This window comes from Lipotes vexillifer, unplaced genomic scaffold (genome assembly GCF_000442215.2).
Source record: "Lipotes vexillifer unplaced genomic scaffold, Lipotes_vexillifer_v1.1 scaffold308, whole genome shotgun sequence".
NCBI classification, from domain to species: Eukaryota; Metazoa; Chordata; class Mammalia; order Artiodactyla; family Lipotidae; genus Lipotes; species Lipotes vexillifer.
In genome coordinates, this window is record NW_006792985.1 from 2,818,521 (window position 1) to 2,841,287 (window position 22,767).

Below are 22,767 nucleotides of genomic sequence, written 5' to 3' on the forward strand. Positions count from 1 at the left end.
CCCTCCTCCTCCTCCGCAGTGTCCAGGCCCCGGAGCTCCCCGGACGACCTGAAGGCGCTGACTCGGAACGTGAACCGGCTGAACGAGAGCTTCCGGGACTTGCAGCTGCGGCTGCTGCAGGCTCCGCTGCAGGCCGAGCTGAGCGAGCAGGTGTGGAAGGCGCAGGACGCGCTGCAGAACCAGTCGGACTCGCTGCTGGCGCTGGCGGGCGCGGTGCAGCGGCTGGAGGGGGCGCTGTGGGGACTCCAGGCGCAGGCAACGCAGAGCGAGCAGGCGGTGGCCCTGCTACGCGACCGCACGGCCCAGCAGAGCGACGCGGCGCAGCTGGAGCTCTACCAACTGCAGGTGGAGAGCAACCGCAGCCAGCTGCTGCTGCGGCGCCACGCCGGCCTGCTGGACTGGGCGACGAGCTGGCCGACGTGGGCGGCGCCCTGCGCGGCCTCAACCTCAGCCTGTCCTACGACGTGGCCCTGCAGGGCACGCAGCTGCGGGACCTGCAGGTGCTGGTGAGCAACGCCAGCGAGGACGCGCGCCGCATGCGCCTCGTGCACCGGAGCCTGGAGCTGCAGCTCAAGCAGGAGCTGGCCGTGCTCAACAGCGTCACCGAGGACCTGCGCCTCAAGGACTGGGAGCATTCCATCGCGCTGCGCAACATCTCCCTGGCCAAAGGTATCCCCGACCGCCCGGGACCCCGGGGGCTGCTTGCGCCCTCCTTCTCAGGCCTTCTTCCCGCACCTGCCTCCCCAAGGTCCGGGAGTACCCCTCCCTCCCCGAACCCGCTCCCCTTTCATGAAGTCTTGCCCTCCAGGACCTTGGAGTCTTCAGCCCAAACGGACTGTGCCCATTTCCAGGCCCGCACAGGATAAACCTCCTCCCTGCTGCCCCCCGCCCCAGACAGTGCACTCTGTCTGCACCCCTAGGCATGGGAATGGCCAAGATGGCTCCTGGGGACCCGGGTGGTCAGAACTTGGATGTGCCAGCCGGAGCCTCCAAGAGTTTGGGGCTGGGGAGGAAAGCTGGGGCTCGGGCCAGACAGGGAGGCGGCCCCCCAGTGTCCTGGTCCTTGCATGGTGTTCCATGATGTTGGGCTGCACCCCGCAGGCCTACAAGGCCTGCACTTGCCCAGCTTTAAGACAGAAGAAAGAGCCTGGAGTCAGCAACAGAGACATGAGTGGTTTAATGGACTGGGGAGTTTACACATCTGAAGCAAGGTCCTGGAGTGACACCCCACCGTGTGCGTCCGATGGGCGGGCAGGACAAGGCGGCAGTCTTCTCTGTGGGGCGGTGGGGTTGCGGGGGGGGGGGGAAGGGGAGATTGCCATTTGGGAATTGATGTCAGGTGGGCTCATCGGTTACCAGGGAAACTAGCAGAGGGTCATGCCCCTCAAGGCCCCTTTGATAAGAACAGTCACTAGCTGGGGCGGAGGCAAGTATGTAGGAAGATGAGTCCGGTGATTAGGGTGTAGGTGAAGCAGACACTCGTTGGGCAGGGGATGTTCAGAGAGCAAGAGAACAGCCATCTTGGGTGGCCTGATCGTACACATGGTGGAGCTACAAAAAGTTGGAAAATTCCAAATTTGAACCTGGCCTTCCAGGCTGTTATAAAGCTATTCATCCAGTTAGAAGAATGTGTTTTATTTTCTTTAACAATGTATTGGCTTCATTTATCACTCTTGAATATAATGGCAAAAATGCACGGGCCTCCATTCGGACTCTCGCTCGGGGTCCACCGACATCAACACCTTTCCAGCCAACCTTCCTCTCTTGCACCCCTGACTGACCACTCCTGCGCTCCCCTCTCCCCCATTCCTTCCCGCTGCTGTCTGCCCTGCATGTCACTGTCAGAGTGTTCATGAAATGTACTCTTCCTGCATGACCCCCTGCTCAGAACCCAGGTCTGCGGGGTTCCCCAAAAACTCCTCAGGCTGACAGTGGACAATGCTAATACCATTTTGAACACCAGCTATGTCAGGTACCGCGCCAAGTGTATCTCACAGAGTGTCTTTTGAAAACAACCATGAATGTGCTGAGATTCAGGAAGCTGCCCACAGTTGCAGGCTAGGAGGTGATGGGGCCAGGACTTGAACCCTAGCTCTTCTGATCCCAGAGCTGATGTGCCTTCCGTCACATCCCTGGCCCCAGCCTGTCTTTCCTGCCTTCTCCTCTAACTGGTCCCCTGTACCAGGGGTTACAAACAGAACTGTCTGCAGGGGCCAGTCGAGCAATGTCAATGCCTAAAATGACTTTGGTGTCAGGGGAGTACTAGGGGCTGTGGCAGGTCCAGCCCATTTTGGCCTGGCATTGATAAGGTCTTCGCATTTTTTCCAGAGAAACTGGAAACATGGAATGTTCTAGAAATTTTTAATTATTTGACTCTGTGGGCCAAATACAGCACATCTGTGGGTCATGCATGGTCCACAGACGGCCATCTTGCATCCCCTGCCCTATGTGAAGCATCCAGTCCAGTGGGACACGTCTTGTCCCTGCCCCAGAGACACAGCCCACCTTTCCCACTGCCTTAGCTTTACTCCAGCGGTTCCTTCCACTGCAAAACCTCCTTCTTCCTCCTTGTGATCCAGATTCCACTGATCCTTCCCATCTGAGTCAAACCCATCTCCTCCAGGAGCCCGCTGGCCTCTCTAGCTCACCTAAGTCTCCCTTCTCTGGGATTCTGTATTTATCAGAGCAGAAGGTAGTCATGATGGAGACTTATATTTGCACGGTACTTTCAGATCCAGGTAATAATAATAGAACATTATTTTGTTTTAAAGTGGGTCCCCATCACCAGCTACGAGCTTGGTTGAAGGCAGGTTTCACTCTGGAGAGCGGGTAGGATTCCTGCAGAAAAGCAACTGAGGCTGCAGGAGAAAATACCAGGCTTACTCCAGGACACACAATTAGAAATGATCCAACCCAGGGCTTTTGTATTCAACAGCTTTAATAAGGTATAATTTACATGCCGTCGGATTCACCCATTTTAAATGTGCCATTCGGTCACCAGCCCACGACTTTCAACTCAACGCCAGTGCTCAATCTGTCACAGCCAGTCACCCTCAGCTGTCCACCCCTGTGTCCCCCAGCACCTGACAGTGTGATACATGTGACTGGAACTCGAGGAATGTTTGTGGAACAGCTGTTACATCTTTTGAACCTGTGCCATCATTGGATCAGTTTTCTTGTCCTGGGTCACTTTGGTTTCATGTCTCAGAAATCAAAGGAGAGCAGGCGGTAGCAGGTCTCCTTCCAAATCCACACCCCTGGGGTCTTAGCTTTTCCCATCTTTTCATATCCTTGACCTCCCCAGTCTGTTCAGTACTTAATAATAGCAGCGACACCGAATCATAACCTACCACGAGCCAGACATTTTGTCGACATTTATTCTCTAAGTAGACATTAAAGACTGCTAATCCTCACATCCTGCAAAAAAGGTATTATTGAACCCATTTTGTAGCTGAGAAACTCGAATAACTTTCCCAGTGTTTCTTACACAATTGGCAAGTGACGAAGCCAAGATTTAAAGTGGGTCTTTCTGGCTCAGAAACCATGTTTTTTCACTGACCGTGGTGCTTTCTGGGGTGGAGAGAGACCAGCTAGCAGCCATGAAGTGAGAAGGGAGCGTGGTCCCTCGGGTCTATTCCCGTATTTGGGGGGTAGGCCCTACCAGGCGCTCCCCCTTCCTTCTCCCGGTCAACAGACATCACCAGGCTTCCTGCTGGTGCAGCCTCTTTGGCCTCACCGAACATTTCGCATCCTGATTCTTTAATGTCTGAGTCCCTCTCCTTGGCTCGGGCTGAAGCGGCTCTGGGTCATGCATTTGCCATGGTTCTTCTGGTGGAATCCTCTAAGCAGTCTTTCTTTGGTTCTGAAACTAAGTTTCACACTTGGTTCCTTTGAACTGAAGTGTCATCTGGGTTCTGCCCAGACCTGCCTTCCAGTCTTCAAGCTTGGCATTATTGATGGGTTGCTGGCTCTTTAGCGATGAACACCATTCGGCCCCTGTATCTCCCAGGACCACCACTGTGGCTGGTGTCTCCCCTTCCCACCTCCCTCTCTCATGGTTGTTAGGGACCCAGTTGGTATGATTAAAGAGAGTTCTGTTTGGTGTATCTGAATGTAATTACCATTCAACTTCAACAGCACAAAACTCGACCCTGGCTTTTAGATCAGGGATGTTTTACCAGATAAGCTTTCCTGCATTTTTACACTGCTGTCTGAGTGGCCTTTCTTTACTAGTTTTGTTCAGTTCCTCTCTTAGTCTTTAAACACACACACACACACACACACACACACACACACACACACACACACACTTTGCCCTTTCCTGGCTCAGAATCCACAAATACCCCAACTATGTATATTTTTCAAATATAAGCTTGTTTATGTTATTCTGGAGCTTAACCCCAAACGGTTTCGTTCTCTCACTTTGTTACACAGTTTTCTATGAGTTTTGTCTCTGGGTTTGTCTTTTGTGTACATTCACAGTGGGGCTTTCTGTTTTCTGCTTTGGATTTTCAGCATTTGTCAAGTCTGTTGAAATCTCTCTGTGGCTCTGAAAGAAGCAGAGAACTTAGATGATCAGACAGCAGTCCAGCCACATGCAGGTGGCTCAAGTCGCTACATGGGTGTTTATAGATTCACAGAAGGTTAGAGTGACAATAGGGCTCTGAAATCACCTAGTCCACTACCCTCATTTTGTAGTTGAGGCCCTTGAGGCTCAGAGAGGGGAAATGACTTGCCTACATCAAATCCCCAGCCAGTGCCTCGGCTGGGCTAGAAGATTCATCTCTCAATTAGTGAAAGCAAATTGACAAAGCAATCTTATCTGTGGGCTGCTGTTTCGAGAAAAAACACCCACAGAGAGTCCCACTCAACAAATGTTCATGATGGGAATGGGGTCTTGGGTTCCAGGCTGGCACGGTGGACCCTGGTCTCTGGTGCACAGGGATGTGCATCCCTGAAGGTGGTGGGCGTCTCTGTGAACGGAGGTGTTTCTATCCCACCACGGGCTAGGAAGCATGGACTGGTGGCGCCCTCCCCAACCCCGGGGCAGGCTGCAGGGGGCTCTGCTGGGAGGGGAATGGAACGCCTGCTGTGGAAATTAGCAGTTGCCCCTAGCCTTGCCCACCAGCCCTCTGCCTGAGGCTCAGAAGAAAGCTGGCTTTGCAGGCTGGGCCACGGCCCTATGCACACGCTCAGGGTCCCAGAGAGGATGCATGAAATGAAGTGAGAGAGCTCTTGGTACTGTAAACGTCATAGCGCTGAGAATGCAGAGCCCCAGTGACATCAGGACAATGGAAGCAGGGAGCCGACCTCTGGCAGCCGCCCCAGGATTAGCGTGGTTCTGCAGTGGTGTTTACATTACGAGCTTGGTCACCGTTCTGCTGGCTTCGGGCCCGAGGCATCAGCTGTCATGATCATTTGTTCTTGGCAGGGCACACTGTCTAGATTCCAGCACACATGAGTCCCCCACCCCGTCTCTCGTTCCAGGATCCGGGAAGGGAGAACGGATTGCTTTTCCCTCCCCATTGGCTGGTCCCCAGAAGAATCCTGGTGTTTCTCCCAAATGCTCAGTCCCAAATCCTTTGTTCTGTGCTGGAGATGCTTCCAGCTGGAGCGGCTCACGGCAGCCCAGCGAGGGCAGAGCTGCGCTGGGGGCAGCATGGGGGGTGGGCTAGACCAGTGGACAGGCTCTGAGGGGGACCCGGGCCCAGGGCCAGGAGGTTCCCTCCCCACCTCCTCTCACTCCCAGTGCCCCCTGTGGGAGGTGGCGGGAGAGAGGGGCTGGCACCCAGGACCGGAAGCCCAGTGGAGGGGCTCTGGACTGTTTCCACGATTGAGGAGAAGTGGACTCTGCTCCCCTTGTCCCAGCCCACCTCTGCCCTGGCCTGCTCCAGTGATAGAAAAGGTGAGACATGATGGCGTAAGCTGAGAAGCTTAAAAGCTCATCCGAATATTAGTCAGTCATCAAAAAGATGAAATAATGCCATTTGCAGCAACATGGATGGACCTCGAGATGATCATACTAAGTGAAGTAAGACAGAGAAAGACAAATACCATAAGATATCACTTATATGTGGAATCTGAAATATGATACAAATCAACATATCTATGAAACAAAACCAGACTCACAGTTGTAGAGAACACACTTGTGGTTGCCAAGAGGGGGATGTGGGAGGGATGGAGTTTGGCATTAGCAGAGGCAAACTATTATATTTAGGATGGATAAACAACAAGGTTCTACTGTGTAACACAGTGAACTATATTCAATATCCTGTGATAAGCCGTATATGAAAAAGTATATATATATATACATATATGAGTGAGTCACTTTGCTGTACAGAAGAAATTAACACAACATTGTAAATCAACTATGCTTTAATAAAAATTTTAAAAAATGCTCATCTGGGGACCACTGGGACCACTGACACCATAACAGCTTCCACGACTGCCCAGAAGTCATTCCTTGAAAGCTCTCCTGTGTGCCAGGTGCTCTGTGAGGCCCAGGGCCACAGAGAGTGGGGCTCCAGCCCCTTAGATAGGCCTGTCCTCCTTGGGAACCACAGTCCAAGGGGAGTGACAGTGGCTGGCTTGTGGGCACAGGGTGGCCTGACCAGGCTCTGGTGCTCCCCTGAGCAGTCTGTACATGGTGATGCCTGAGGGTCCTTCCAGTTCTGAGATCTGGGGGTTCTGCCCTGGTGCCCTCAGAGATGGGAGGGATGAGTGTGAAGGTGAGCTTCAGGGATGAGAGTGATGGGCCTCTTAGAAAGGAAAAGATGGCTAGTATTTGGGGACACCACGAGGAAAACGTTTTTGCTGAGGTGGAAGAGAGTTTGTGTCGAGAAGCATCAGGCTGTGAGTTTTCAGAAGAAGGGGTCAGGTTGGGAATGATTTTCAGGGGGTCCCCAACAGAGGGGGCTGCCCACCATGGTGGGAGGGGCTTCCAAGGGCTCTGAGTTCACTCGATTCTGATGAGATTAATCAGACAGCAACAGTGGGCTGGAGAGAGAGGCTGGAGCCAATGAGTGAGGCAGTGAGGAAGGAGTTAGACACATGACATGGGAATCACCTGGATGACAGCCTTGAAGGGGGCTGGGCAGAGGAAAGGGAGGAGTCCAAGAAAGCTCCAGATTTTTAACCTGGATTCCTGAGAAAATGACAAAACGTCAGATCCCAAGAGTGCATCACCCGTGGGCAGCAGTGGTTTAAAGAAGCACTTGATCCTCAGAGCTCCAGGCAGCATGGCCCCATGAGACTCAGACCGGCCGCATTCCAGGCTCTTCTGAGTCGGCCGGGCCAGAACCACCTGAGGACATTACTAAGGCTTGGAAATCAGCACCCACCTTAACTGTCTACCCCAGCTTCTTCCCAGTTAATCTCTAGTAAAGGCCTTCACTAACCACTTAGTTATGTCTTAAAAACTCTCCATGTGTAGGATGTTTTTTGGATCTGGCTCTCCCTGAATTGGAAGGGGGATTTCAGAGCCTGGAATAACCATCTCCAAATAGTTCTGATGAAGCATTACGAAAAGTGAGGTACAGATGGTCAGGGATGGCCTTGCCACTCAAGGCTTCCCAAGCCTGTTGATATCCACCACGTCACTGAATTCGCTTATTCCTCACTACAAACGCCGGAGGAAGGGATTTTTACTTAGATTTTATGGAACCAGGACCAGAATCTAAGATCTTCCATATCCATCCTCAAACCTCACCTTCCAAATGATCTCTGCCACCTTGATGCCTTACCATCAGGGTCAGGCCACTGGGCAGCATCCTCTCTTTGCCAGAATTACTCCCGGGAAGGTCCATATGTTGGGTCACACGCACATCAGAGCGAATAAAACAAATGGAGGGCATGGTCCATGGTATCCTTGACCTGCTTGATTCCCGGAGGGCTGGGTTACCCATGGGGAGGCCTGGAGGGAGCAGAGAAGAGTGAAAAGGGATGGAGTGGACTGGGGGCAGGGGGAGGGTGACAGCCCAGTGACAGCCCATGACGTACAGAGGTCCAGGAACCGTTCTCAGCTCCCTTTGCTGCAGCTTTGACCTGGCCAGGAGATTGTTGGAATGGGCATTGTTAAAGCTCATTTGCTTCTGTACTCTATCTTTCTTTGCTGTATAATCTTAGGCGTGTTCCCGGCAGTTCCTGTTGTCCAAAAACCGAGGTCACCGTGGCCAGTCTTACTTTGCTTTTCTTCCTAGAAAAGAGGAAGATGACTACAAACCCCAGTCCTCCTTAAACGATTTTTGTAACTCACAAGTCATTGTGTAATGATTTGTGCATTTTTCAATTGTTGATTACTTTTTTCCCTGTGCACATGCCATTGAATGCTTAAACAGCTGTCAACTTTGGTTAGGGTCTGCGGACAGTGTCAACTTTGGGAATGTATCAGTACCTCTTGATCCTGGCCACCTGGCTGTTTCATGTGTATTAACACCCTCTGATCTCATATACTCATTCATTCATCAAATATTTATTGTGCAAGACATGACTGCTATGCTGCGAGTGTACATGCTTTGGTTTCCTAGGGCTGCCATAACAAAGCACCACAAGCTGAGTGGCTTAAAACAACAGAAATTTATTCTCTCACGGTTCTGGAGGCCAGAAGTCTGAAATCAAGGTGTCCACAGGGCCATACCCCCTCTAAAAGGTCTAGGGGAGGATCCTTCCCGGCCTCTTTCTAACTTCTGATGTTGCCAGCCATCCATGGCGTTCCTTGGCCTGTAAACACATCACTCCAGTCTCAGCCTCCATGGTAACCTGGCCTTCTGCCCAGCTGTCTGTGCTTTCTCTTTTTATAAGGATGCCAGTCATTGGGTAAGGACCCACCCTACTGCAGTCTGACCTCATCTTAACTAATTACATCTGCAAAGACCCTGTTTTCAAAGAAAGTCGAATTCTGAGGTTCCAGGTGGACGTGAACTTGGAGGGGACACACTTCCACCCAATGCAATACAGTTTGGGCATTTTCCTTGGTCCTTTTTTTTTTCTCTCATCGAGCAGCCAGAGCAGGGAAAGTTAAGAGTCCGGATCTTCACAGCCAGTACGAGGATGTCAAGGATGTGGTCTTGTCTCAGGGAGCTGGCCATTTTCTTAGGAAAAAGAGAACACGTACTCCCGTAACTGTAAGACCAGGTAGTGTGAGATAAACGTCAAGTGGCACCAAGGACGTGCATTCAAACAGGCCATGCCCACTTGCAGCAGGAATGATTGCCATTTTCTTAGGAAAAAGAGAACACGTACTCCCGTAACTGTAAGACCAGGTAGTGTGAGATAAACGTCAAGTGGCACCAAGGACGTGCATTCAAACAGGCCATGCCCACTTGCAGCGGGAATGATTGATATCAGAGAAAGTTTGGCCAAGAAGGTGGTCATGAGCATCCTTGAGGGGCAGGTAGCCATAGGAGATTGGCAAGGAGGGCCCCCCTGGCTCGCCAGTCTGGGAACAGCAGGCTGCCGTGCGGGAAGGTTCAGGTGCATTCTGGGAATGGCAGGAGGTCTACATGAGGAGCAGGGCAGGGTGGGCAGGGCCAGGCAGACCTGAGTTGAAACCACGGCTCCCTCACTCTCTAGTTGGCTGTATAGTCTCAACACCCAGCATGTGGGGACTGAATCTGATCACACAAGCTAGAATCCCTGCCGTGACGCTGGACCCTCGCCCTGGAAGGAAGCCCCGCTAAGGAGCAATTAGAAACCTCTTCTTCCATCCAGGTGCTCAAGCCAGAGATCTGAACCTGATCCTGGCCGCCTCCCCTGCCTTCACCTAGTTTAGCCAAGGTCTGTCCCTTCTGCTTTCTAACAGCCACTCATACATCCCTCCCCACGGCTGCTGCCCTAATACAGGGCTCCGCCACCTCGCACCTGGGGTGCAGCCTCCTCCCTGACCTCCCTGCCTCTGCTTTCCCTCTGTTCCAATCCCTTTCCAACACTGCAGCCTGAGCAGTCTTCCTCGTGTGCAGATATGACCACACTCTTCTCTCAGGCCCCTTCTGTGGCTTCTGGTGCCCTCAGGGTCAAATTCAACACACTTACACCAGGCCTCCAGGACCCTCCACTTTCTCACCCTTCTTATGCCATCATGGGACCCCCATCCCCAGTTTCTAATCCCATCATGACTCACAGATCTCTTTCTTATCTTTAAGCTCTTATGGGGATTGTTCCCTCCGCCTGGAACTTTCCCCTTTTCCTCTTAGTTAAGGCTGTTATAACAATACCACCGACTGGGTGGCTTACACAGCATTCCTTTCTCACAGTTCTGGAGGCTAGAAGTCTGAGGTCAGGGTTGGGTTCAGATGAGAGCCTTCTTCCTGGCTGCAGATGGCTGTCTTCTTGCCGTGCCCCACTATGGCAGAGAAAGCATGCTCATCGGTGCCAGCGTGAGGAAGGGAGGGAGGAAGAGTGCTCTCTGGGGTCTCTTCCTATAAGGGCGCTAATCCCATCATGGGGGCCCCACTCTCATGACCTCATCTAAACCTAATCATCTCCCAAAAAGGCCCCGTCTCCAATACCAGCACGTTGGACGTTAGGGCTTCAACATATGCATTTGGTGTTGGGTTAGGGGAGCCACAGACATTCAGTCCGTAACACACTCGCACTCCTCTCTTTACTTAGCCACCTTCTGTTCCTCCTTGCAATTTCACTTTGGATGTTACTTCTTCCGGGAAGCTTTCCCTGATTCCTACCTCCCCAGTGCAAGCACACACACACGCACGCACGCACGCACACACACGGCTGGACTAGATGGAGCCCTGTGTGCATCCAAAGCATAATGCTGACCCTTCCTCTTTTTAGGAGGGAGTTTCCTCCGCAGGTGACCTACTCCAGAAAGCCCTCCTCTAACCTTAGTGCTGTTTGCAACCCTTTCAGGACCACCGGGCCCCAAAGGCGATCAGGGGGATGAAGGGAAAGAAGGCAAGCCTGGAATCCCTGGATTACCTGGACTTCAAGGTAATGGGGAGGCCCCTGGGAGGGAACTGGACATACCAGGAAGGGAAGGGGCTCTGCTATCCATCCCTGACCCTCTATTTTCTCTTTGGTATCGGTGATGGGGCTCCTGGGACAGTGCCCAATCAACTCAGCTTCAGGTGCCCTGTTCTGTTAAAGCTTCAGATGCCCTGTTCTGTTAAGAGACTAAGAGGTTATTGGTATAACAATAGGATGGAGCAAATCCTTTTCCATAGAGAGTACCAGGACCTGAAGAAAAAGGGTACACACGAGGCTCACAGCTCCTTGAAGCCACTTCCCACCCCAGCAGCTAGGGTCCCTGTGACCAGGGCCATTGGAAGGTATTGAGGGTGTCCCCTGATCCAGAGCAACCCATCAAGTATGCTGTGTCCCCTCAGTGTTTCCTGAGTCCCCAGCACCTGACCCCCTACCTCCTGCGGAACCTGCCCCGGTCAGTAGATACCTGCCCTCTCATGCCCTCTCCACCCTGCTACATGCAGTAGTGACAGCCCGGAGGGTCCAATAGCTGGCAGGGAGGGTACTTTGGGGCCTTCTGGAAAGGGCATGTTCATCTTAAATGCCTCGTCTCAGTAGTTCCCGTTCTGTTACTTTACCAAATTTTGCATCCCAGCCTATCCATTCCCGAGCCTCTGCTGTGAGCAGCGTTTTTCTAAGGGAGTGTAGAGTCTTCTAAGTGATGTAAGAAAAGGGGAGGTTTATCAGGGGAAAGGTGTCGGCTTATTTATGTCAGGAATTATACCTCCAAACCACCCCCTTCCTAAATCTCTTAAGGAGGCTGAGAACAGAAGAGGCAGAGGCTGGTTCAGGCAGAACCCACGGCCTGCCTCCACCTCTCAGCACAGCGCCCTAAACTCAGAATCAAGGATGCCCAGGGACTCCCAGAGCTGTGGAACCTCCTTTTCTGCCTTAGTCAATGACAGGATGCAGGATCCCTGGGCATATCCTGCAGGAGACACAGAATGCCGTGGCAGCAGGGCTGTTGGGCTCCAGGAATGTTGCGTTAGGGAAAAAAATAAAGAAATCAAGCCCTCGTCTGAGGTGCTACCTACCACCCTCTTGGGGCCCCCATCCTCTTCCAGCTGTTTGATGTTTACGGCGGAGGAATCATAAGTGCGAGACAGATTTCTCCATGTCATGGAAAAAGGCCAAAGGAAACCAACTAACATTCGAAGCAGGAAAGTACAATTATTAGTTAATTAGAGTGCCCTGCTTTGCAGAGATAACTGTGGGCTTAGGTCAGACCTCCAGGGCCGAGGCCTCACTGGGAGAAACCACTTGTTGACTCTGGCTTTCCGTGGTGACGTGCAGCCAGTGCCACGGGGCCTTGTGGCCAGGAGCCCTGGGGACTGATGTGACAGCAGCCTGTCTGCCCCAGTTACTGAGCTTGCAGACTTCCTGCCTCCTCTGCAGCCTACCTTCCCCTGTGTTTACCACAAGGAAGGGACCTTGCTGGTTTTTTCTTACATAGGATGGGGAGTGATTTAATCTTCCTCCTACCCCAAGTACCAGTAAGCCCTTTTCATCCAGCTGAGATGAAGCCGACCAAGCAGGGATAGGACCCTGCCTCTAGTGCTCTCTGCTGTGTGACCATGGGCAGGTTACCTAACCTCTCTGGGCCTCAGTTTTCTCATTGGTAACACAGGTGAAATAATACCTCAGTTTATGGGGAGGATTAAATAAGATACGTAATGGAAAGCACCCAGAACAGTACCTGCCACGTTCAAAAGGCTCCAAAAAAGTTTGCAAGTCTAAATCTCTAGCGAAGCTAGAGGTATAGAGACAGCTTCCGAATGAGGGTGGCACCTCCACCATCACTCACAATAGAATTGGACCTTTCGGGGGGAGGGGTTCAGCCTCACTGGATCAAAGGTGCTGACGGGGAGGGTTTGTGCTGACCTTTTGGACACTGTCTTTGTAGCATCTTTAACTCAGAAGAATCAGGAAGCAGGGATAGCAGGAGGATGCATGGTTGAGGTCTGTGGCTGAGCCAGACGATGGCCTCTGGGGGCCCTTCCAGTTCTGAGTCTGAGGCTCCAAAACTTTCTTGTCTCCCCAGGTCTGCCAGGGGAGAGAGGGACCCCAGGACTGCCCGGCCCCAAGGGCGACGAAGGGAAGCTGGGAGCCATGGGACCGATGGGCATGCGTGGGTTCAAAGGTAACAACGCATCTCAGCTCACGCTCGCTCACCGCCAGCCCCTGCACACCAGTGTGGGCACTGGAGTGTGGACCGGGTTCAAATTCTAGTTCTTCCACTGACAAGCTGAGTGACCTTGAGCAAGTCACTTAATCTCATTAGGCATCAGTTTGTTTTCTTTTCTTTTTTTTTTTTTTTTTTTTTCTTTTTGGATAAGAGGGAAGGAGTAGGGCTGCCAGTTGGGGGAGGTTGTTTTGTTTTTCTCCCTCTAGATTGAGGTGTCCTAATCCAGTCTCTCCTTAAATTGTCAAATATCCATTCCCCACAATTACTTTATTTTCTTGCCTCCAATTCTTCAGTTCCGTTATGTTTATCTTTATATTCAGATGATCTGTGGTTTTACAGAAGAGTAGATGAAGGACTGATAATGTTAGATTTCTTTTTTTTTTTTCCTTTTGGCCGCACCGCAGGGCTTGCGGGATCTTAGCTCCCCCGACCAGGGATGGAACTCGCACCCCCTGCAGTGGAAGCGCGTGTCCTAACCACCGGACTGCCCAGGGAATTCCCATTAAGCGTCAGTTTCCTCATTCCCAAACTAACAAGCCTCGTGATACCATATTTCACAGGGCTGTCACGAGGATTACGTGGAACGTATATGAGTGAAAACACGGTAAACTCCGAAGCGCTGTAGAAATGCAAGGGAGTGTTACTATTGGTTGCAGCTCGGTGGTGTAACCAGAGGAAGCCAGGCCAGGAGAGCGGGCTTGCAGGAGAAACACAGACCCAGGATGGCCCCCTCCCCCAATACTGCCAGATTCCTCACAGTTCCTCATATTCTTTTTATTCCCCAAATATTTAAAACTTTAATCAGTCCTCAGATTTCCATTGCCAATAGTGTCTCTTCTGACTTTTTTTCCTTCCCGTTAATAGTCATCTTGTTCGTTTTCAGGAAATCCCACTTTACAGTCAGTCCCGTCTTTCCACGTTCATTTCAAGAGTGTCCAGACCTCTTAGCACCATTGCAGAAGAAAAAGAGGAGCTCTGATCCTCTTTCCCCAGGCTCTCTCACTTGTTAAAATGAAAACTAAGAAAAAGAAAAGTACTATTAATCATTCCCACCCCACATCTAGGATGACCTCTTAATCTAGGATCACTAGGAACTTTTATTCTGCTTTCTGGTTGGTGATTAAACAGACTGAGGCTTTCCTTCCTTTTACGGTCCACATTTTAAAAAATCGATTTTAAAACACATTACGAAAGCAGCACATGCTTATTGAAAACAATTTAACAATACAGAAATGTATAAAGTAAAAAATGAGTGCCTCCCCCCAGGTCTCTTAAGGGCTTATTCTTCAGAATAACTACTGTAAACACTTTGGAGCACATCCTGCCAGACCCTTTTCCAAGCACATTCATATTTACATATATGGTTGCTTTTGTTTTTTATTTTCAAAACTTGGAACACATGAGGCATCCTCCCCTGGAACTTGCTGGCTTTCTTTTTTTTCATGAGAGAATATGCCATAAGCTTTTGATTTGCAGATATCTTTCTGGAGGCAATTGGATGGAATTCCCTGGTCATTTTAATGTCCCCCTGAGTGGTGTCAGGACCCTTCTACTTCTTTGTAGAGTGAGATGCTAGCTGAGAAAAAAGCTCTGTTGTTTTAACCATATCCTGGGAAGGAAATTCCACAATTCCCTGGAACCTCCCTCGTGTTTTATAGCCTCCTCCACTGATAAATCTGCCTGACATAGAACCTATGTGTCTCCCTTTGTTACTGAAGACCCTCCCCCGCTTTTCTCTTTCCGTGCTTATTAGAACAACCTTGGATTTGGACTTCTGAAACTTTGGCTGTTTAATAGGAATATCTTTGCTTTGTCTTCTTCCTGTGGGATACCATGTACTCCTTTAGTCTGTGCTGCGCTGCTCCTCTAGGCTTTAGTTAGGAGGGAATGAAACTTCTGTGCTTGGTGCCCACCCACCCTGCTTCCCGAGGGGGGGACCAGAATAGGCAACATAATTGGCCCAAGCTCTTACCCTTTCAGCCATGCATGCCCTCCAGGGCTGCGGGCTCCTCCCTGAGGATTTCTCTGGTCTTGGGTTAATGTTTCCTGCAGGTAAGACTTTATTTACAATTAGGATTTATTTCCATTTCTAATGCCCGTTTTCCTCCTCTGTTTCAGGTGACCGAGGCCCAAAAGGAGAGAAAGGAGAGAAAGGAGACAGAACAGGGGATGCCAGTAAGGAAATTCTGTTGGGGTCACTGGATTCTGTGTCAGCACAGGTGTAGCTGTTGCCCAAGCAACCCAAGTTTCGGTGGCTGGAGGCTGGAGCCGTAGGCTGGGGCTCCAGTGTCAAAGGAGCTCCCTGTCCACTCCAGGGCTCAGCTGATCCAGCAAGAGATCAGCTTGGGGCACAGGCCACGTTTCCAGACATGGTATAAACCCAGTGGTTGTGGGGGAGGGACTGGAGGCAGACTGCATGGGCTCCCTTCCGGCCGCCTCACTATGTAATGTGTGCCTCAGTTTTCTCATCTATAGAATGGGGAGAAGAAGCATTCTTATGTCATAGAGTCATTGTAGAGAATTAAATGAGTTAATCCATGTAACAGGTGGTTAGGACACGTGGTTAGGACTCAGTAAGTGTTTGTTATTATTATCCTACGTAATACACCGATTTAGACAGACTTGCATCATTGGAGATGCTTGCTAAAATTCAGTTACTGACCTTGTTAAAATTCAGCAAGACCTCATGGGGAAAGGTGTAGAGGCGAAGCAGAATCCTGTTTGTTTTCCTCCTCTGCCACTAACTGAGCAGTGATGCTGGAAATCTCATTATTTGGAAGACCACCGAGGCCAGGAATGGGCGTCTTTCCAACGAGGGTCCTTCCTAAAATGTTTACAAGGGAAGCCACAGCTTATCTAGTTATGACACTCTTTTCCAGGGTTTACTTCCCCCACGAAGGGCTACATGTAGAACCTTGGAGAGAGTGCCAGAAAAGAGCGAGCCTCCCAGCCAAGTTCCAGTGAATAGAGTCTCCTAGCCAAGATTCAAAAAAACACCACCATATAGTATCTGTTGGGCTCTGAAATGCTGCCATCTGGGTGAAGGCTCAAGCAGTTTACCCACTTCTAGGGCATCTGGGCCCTGGTGTGGGGCTGCCTGAGAAGGCTGGGCCTGGGGAAGGGGACAGATACCACTGTAGATGCACACACACTTTGGACCCAGATTGAGGGTTTCTTGAAGGCTGATCTTCGGTTTCAGTGGGTGCTTAAAATGACATTTCCATCCCAGCCATGCAGGACCAGGACACCTTGCTGTTGAACGGTGCCCTTCTCCAAGGTCCCTGAGACTTTAACTTGCCTCCTACTTGCTCTACCCTTTCCTTTCCCAGGGCAGTGATTAAGGATCAAACAGGAAAAGTGTACGTGACAGCTCTCTGTCGCTCTAAAGTGATGGGTGTACCCGAGGAGGAGGTACGCCTGTGTCTACCCTGGACTCCACATGCCCACCTTACCTTAGATGCTGTAATCCACAAAGCAGTCTGTGTGCTTCACAGCCTTTCTAGCATTATGTAGAGTCCCTTCCAAGGATAGCCAAGGATAGCTTAACTGGGAGCGACCCAGCTAGATGAGATCTGCTGGACCCTGCAGGAGGCAAAAGAAAATTTCGAAGGCAAAGGAAGGGCGTCTAGATCTGATTTAGGATGTCTGTGATAGATCTGACTCACGTTTTTCTAAGGGCTGGGCACCAGTACTCTGTCTCTTGAATGCTGCCTCTTCTGCTGCTCTTTGTTGACTGGTTTCTGACGGAATGCTGCCACGGCAGCTGAGAAGGACCGTGGCATTTAGCGGTGTGAAATAAATAACTCCTGATGGGGTGGCAGGAAGGGAGGGACTGTGGAAAGGTAACCTCTGAGAGGGGAATCAGAAACGCTGCCCACATACCCAGGGGTGCTTGTCAGGACTCTTTGACAGCTGTTCTCCAGCTGACTCGAGAGGATGGTGTGGTCTGAGCTAGCCGAGCCTGGGAGAGGTGATGGTTGTTAGTCACCATTCACTCCAGGGATGCTCGCGTCACTGTTTACCTTGCCTCTGTGGGCTCAGCTGGGTGGGCTTTGCACTGGGATTGGGCTCTGAGGCTAGGGGCACTGTGTGTGCGTGGCTGAGGGGGTGGGGGATGCTGGGGGTGGGAGCTGAGCCACCTGGGGGCGCTCCCCCAGGCACGGGTGGGGAGCCTGGGGAAGGGCAGCTAATCCCCTTGACCCCGGAGCCTGTTGACTGCACCGCAAGAGGCCCTTGTCAGCTCTGGATGGCCCCTCCTCGGGGACTGCCCTGAAGATGCTGTACCCTCCCTGGAGCCAGAGCTCACGTAACAGCCCCCTGACAAGACCCCAGAATGTCTCCATTGGTGATGGAGCTGGAAAGTGGGGTCAGGAACAGCCCCATCGACAGGTGGCCATACACAGCATGGGAGGCACAAGGGACACATATGGGGATCGCAGAACCACAAGGCTGGACGGCCATCCATCCATCTCCCATTCTCAGAGGCCTGGACTGGGGAGAGGAGACATCCAAGGCAGAGGCTGGACGGAAAACCCAGACCTCGGCCTTCTCTGATTCTGGAATGAGAGCTCAGGCCCCTGGTCTTGAAGAGGAGGGTTGGGCTCCTTAAACCCCCTAGAGATGCCTCCACTTGGAGATATGGATGGAAGGGCCTGAGGCTGAAGGGGGCCCGCTGCAGCAATTCAGGGCTGAGACCTGGGCCTTCCCATGGCCTCCGCCCTCTGGCCTGCCTCTGCTCACGCCAAACCCACACTGTAGTCAGACTCCTGGTTAGGTTTCTAAGGAACTCTGGTCCCAGAGGCCTTCACTGGATCCCTGGGACTGAGGTTCTGAAGAGGGAGCCAGGGATCATCTTTCAGAAAAGCGCGGAAATCCTGACCCAGGCTGAGTGCCTGCTTCTGGGGGGTTCTTAGTCATTCCCTGGGCCCAGGGCAGCCCCACCGTGAGAGCTAATGGGTGGGAAGGAGTTCTCAGCTCAGGGCTCCACCCTCCTTCAAAAAAGGATATAGTGGAGGAGGCATCCTCCTCTGGGGGCCCAGCTTGCACCTAAGGCCTGGAACCTTTACCAAACACCTCCCACCTTTAGCAGCGAAATCCTAAAGCTCCAGCAGGTGGGATGTTACTACATTAAAGGGATTGATGAGAAAAACAACAAAGACCCCTACCTCAGGTCAGAATTGGAAATTCGGGGTTTTCCTTTGAAGAGGGCGTTACAGAAAAGACTTCTCAGGACCCCTGTTTTAAGTAAATATTAAACTATTTTTCAGAACAAGATCTTGTAATTGTTTACCCATGTTTTGGCCTGGAGTCATAGGGTTTTAGAGTCACAGGGTTTGGATGGTGTTTCAAACCAACTCCTCTCCCACCCTTGAGCCCACCGAACGGTCCTCTGAACAGAGAGCTGGAGAGAATTCCCACAGTCCCCCAGCTAGGTCATGGCCAAATTGGGGCTAGAATACATAGCTCCTGATTTCTGGTTGATGAGAAGTAAAGATGTTTGTTTGTTTTTCATTTTTATTGGAGTCTAGTTAATTTACAACGTTGTGTTAGTTTCAGGGGTACAGCAAAGTGAATCAGTTACACATATACCTATATCCACTCTTTTTTAGATTCTTTTCCCATATAGGCCATTACAGAGTATTGAGTTCCCTGTGCTATATACGAGGTAAAGGTGTTTTGTTGTTGTTTGTTTCAGGCAAGGGTGATATCAGTCATTCTGTTAGATGTTTGGCTTCTAAGAGTTTCGCCAGGAAAAAAAAAAAAAGTTACATATACACATCTCAAGACAGAAAGACATTTGTTTTACCCTCATATATGGTCCATTTGCAAGAAAAATAAATCGTATTTTTGCAGCTAAGGGGTGGGTAAAGGATCCAGTCTTGTTTAAGCCCCACAGCGTGAATTTCAAGCAGGATATAAATTCAGATTGTTTAAATATGTTTCCTCAATTTGGTTTCACATGGAAAAAAAGTATGCAGAATGACCCAGGGGTAAATTCCAAGCCAGTGCTTGTTGATAGCTATCAGTTGCATCTCAGAAAACTTGAAAAAATGTTTAACACCTCGTGTGTGTTTTCAACATTTAGGAAAGTAGGTTTGTGTGTGTTCGGCGGGGAGGGGAACCAGTGGGCACCCCAGCATGCAGTATAAGCTCAAAATAAATGATCAGGATGGTGGTTTCTAGACAGTTGTTTTTTTTTTTTTTCCATTGCTACTGAAATGTCTCTGTCTCTCTTTTAACAGGTACTCATTTTGGGGGAGGGGGGTGCGCTGCGTGGCATGCAGGATCTTAGTTACCCGACACGAGGGATCGAACTCGTGCCCCCTGCAGTGGAAGCGTGGAGTCCTAACCACTGGACTGCCACGAAATTCCTTCTATCTCTGTTTGAGAATAAGAGAGGCAAAGACAGTCCTTTGGAGTCCGTGAATTCCCTTCCGCCCATCCCTGTCCCTAGAATTGGCGGCACTGGGTGCCCCAGGGGACCTGTTTGAGCACCAGAAGACAGCATTCTTTCAGGCCTGAGAGACAGATCTACTGGACCTTTTATGTATAATTATGTTTCTTTATTAACTCAACTGCGTGTACATCTTATTCCTTATACAACTTTAATGCCCCAGCAACAACATGGTTTAAAAGTAAACCACACTTCCAAGAAAAGCTAAGCACTCACACAAGACTGCTCACCAGCTTGCACCTGGTACTCTGGGGAGTAAAGTCTCTGTGCCTGACATTTCACTTAATTCTCCAGTCCTTCCTATTCAGGAGGCATAATGATGTCCCTGTTCGAGAGATCAGGAGGCTGAGGGTAGAGGATAAGGAACCCGCCCAGAGCCACCGGCGTTCATCAGGGGCAGAGCCAGGACGCAGATCGGGTCTGTCACCCCTGGAGCCTACCACCAGTCCTGCTACCATCCTGGATTATCTTTTACTCTTTTTTTCTCTCTGGCCTTTGACATGGGCGTCAGCATGGGGTCCTCATGGGCTACCATCCTTAGTGGGTTTAATATGAAAGCGCTAATGTCTTCCTTAGCAGTGCTCCCTTTTTTTTAATTTATTTTTTTTTATTTTTTATTTTTTAACATCTTTATTGGGGTATAATTGCTTTACAATGGTGTGTTAGTTTCTGCTTTATAACAGAGTGAGTCAGTTATACATATATATATGTTCCCATATCTCTTCCCTCTTTGTCTCCCTCCCTCCCACCCTCCCTATCCCACCCCTCCAGACAGCCACAAAGAACCGAGCCGGTTTCCCTGTGCCATGCGGCTGCTTCCCACTGGCTATCTACCTTACGTTTGTTAGTATATATATGTCCATGTCTCTCTCTCGCCCTAACACACCTCACCCTTCCCCCTCCCCATATCCTCAAGTCTGTTCTCCAGTAGGTCTCTGTCTTTATTCCTGTTTTACCCCTAGGTTCTTCATAACATTTTTTTTTCTTAAATTCCATATATATGTGTTAGCATACGGTATTTGTCCTTCTCTTTCTGACTTACTTCACTCCGTATAACAGACTCTAGATCTATCCACCTCATTACAAATAGCTCAATTTCGTTTCTTTTTATGGCTGAGTAATATTCCATTGTATATATGTGCCACATCTTCTTTATCCATTCATCCGACGGCGGGCACTTAGGTTGTTTCCATCTCCGGGCTATTGTAAATAGAGCTGCAATGAACATTTTGGTACATGACTCTTTCTGAATTCTGGTTTCCTCAGGGCATATACCTAGTAGTGGGATTGCTGGGTCATATGGTAGTTCTAATTGCAGTTCTAATTAATTGCAGTATAGTTGATATAAAACATCATATAAGTTATAGGTGTACAACAAAGCAATTCACAATGTTTAAAGGTTATCCCCCATTTACAGTGATCACAAAATATTGGCTCTGTTCCCCATGCTGTACAATACATCCCTGTAGCGCTTTTTATATATATATATATATATATATATATATATATATATATATATATATATATATATATCTCAAAGATACATATATGTATATGATATATGTGATATTTATATCTCCTACTGGTTCTGCTTCTCTGATAGAATCCTGACTTATACATTGATTAAAGCTTCAGTGCCTTCGAGAGATTGACTATCCAAAACTAAGTCAAAAGAGTGCAAACATCAGGGTCTGTCCAGGTCCAAAGACAAACCAATATGGAAGGAGTGAGTCAGATGAAATTCTATATATATAAATTTATTTATTTATTTTTGGCTGCGTTGGGTCTTCATTGCTGCACGTGGGCTTTCTCTAGTTGCGGCGAGCGGGGGCTACTCTTTGTTGAGTTGCGCGGGCCTCTCATTGCGGTGGCTTCTCTTGTTGTGGAGCACGGGCTCTAGGCGCGCAGACTTCAGTAGTTGTGGCTCGCGGACTCAGTAGCTGTGGCTTGCAGGCTCTAGAGCGCAGGCTCAGTAGTCGTGGCGCACGGGCTTAGTTGCTCCACGGCATGTGGGATCTTCCCGGACCAGAGCTCGAACCCGTATCCCCTGCATTGGCAGGTGGACTCTCAACCACTGCGCCACAAGGGAAGCCCCCTGTAGCCCATTTTATACCTAATACCTTTTCATCCCCTATCAGTGTATTGCCGCTCCCCCTTCCCTCTCCCCACTGGCAACCACCAGTTTCTTCTCTATATCATTGAGACTGCTTCTTGTTTGTTACATTCACTAGTTTGCTGTATTTTTTAGATGCTCAGTTACTTTTGAGAAACTTTTCCCCGTCTCAGAGTTCGCTCTTTCTTCCGCCAAGCCTTAACTGCCTCCCATGCCTTGGTGGCTCTGGGATAGGCCAGACTAAAGTTTTCACACCGGGGATGGGGGTCTCTGCCTCTGCCAGTGAAGCCTCCCCCATCGTGGGCGTTTCACATTCTTCGTGACTATGCGATTGTGCCTTCCTTCGTCCCTTCTTTTATCCTCACATAGCAAATCTCTGACAGATGCAAACATCACAGGGTGGGTGGAGATGGAAAAGTGGTTTTTAAATGTTTCTCCCCCTGCGCTTATGTCTGGTGACTGAAAATACACAGACACACAAGACTCACTGAGAAAAATTGTCCCACAGCAAACACTGTCTTCTGTGGTGGCTGGAGCAGAGTGGGGGACACCTCAGAGAGAGAAATGAGCACAAGGATGGGGAAAATGGGGGACACTGGGCACCAGATGAAAGCTGAGCAGGCAGGGCCTGAAGCCTGCGGATCAGAAACCGGGCCGGCACAGCGCGGAGCTGGCTGTGGAAGGGGGCCAAGGCAAGAGAAGGTGAGGGGGCCGCCCTCGCTTCTGTCATAGAGAAAAGGTACATGCGTAGAAAAGGAAGGAAACGTTTAGGCAAGAGAGCGTCGGTTATTCACTTATTTAGCGAACATTCATGGAGGCTTCGCTGGAGATCAGGCTCTGGCTGAGGGCTGGGGAGCCCAGATGAGGAAGGCCTGGCCTCACGTTGAGGAGCTCCCAGGCTGGCAGGTGACAATCCTAGGAGAGCATGGTGAGGGTTTTAGGAGGCGAATATACCAAGGGAGTCACTCAATGAGGTGTCTTGAAGGGCAAGTAGGTGTTCAGCCAGTGCCTGGAGAAGGTAAAGAAATTCCAGGGAAA

The 22,767-nt window shown here is 50.3% G+C and overlaps 1 protein-coding gene across 1 annotated transcript in view; it reads left to right on the forward strand.

The window, feature by feature from the left end:
- Positions 1-22,767, forward strand: part of SCARA5 (scavenger receptor class A member 5) — a 114,842-nt gene that overhangs the window by 63,840 nt on the left and 28,235 nt on the right. The window contains 5 exon segments of the mRNA XM_007466157.1: positions 20-397; positions 400-669; positions 10,864-10,944; positions 13,019-13,117; positions 15,281-15,337. Coding sequence (XP_007466219.1) covers positions 20-397; positions 400-669; positions 10,864-10,944; positions 13,019-13,117; positions 15,281-15,337 — 885 coding nt within the window.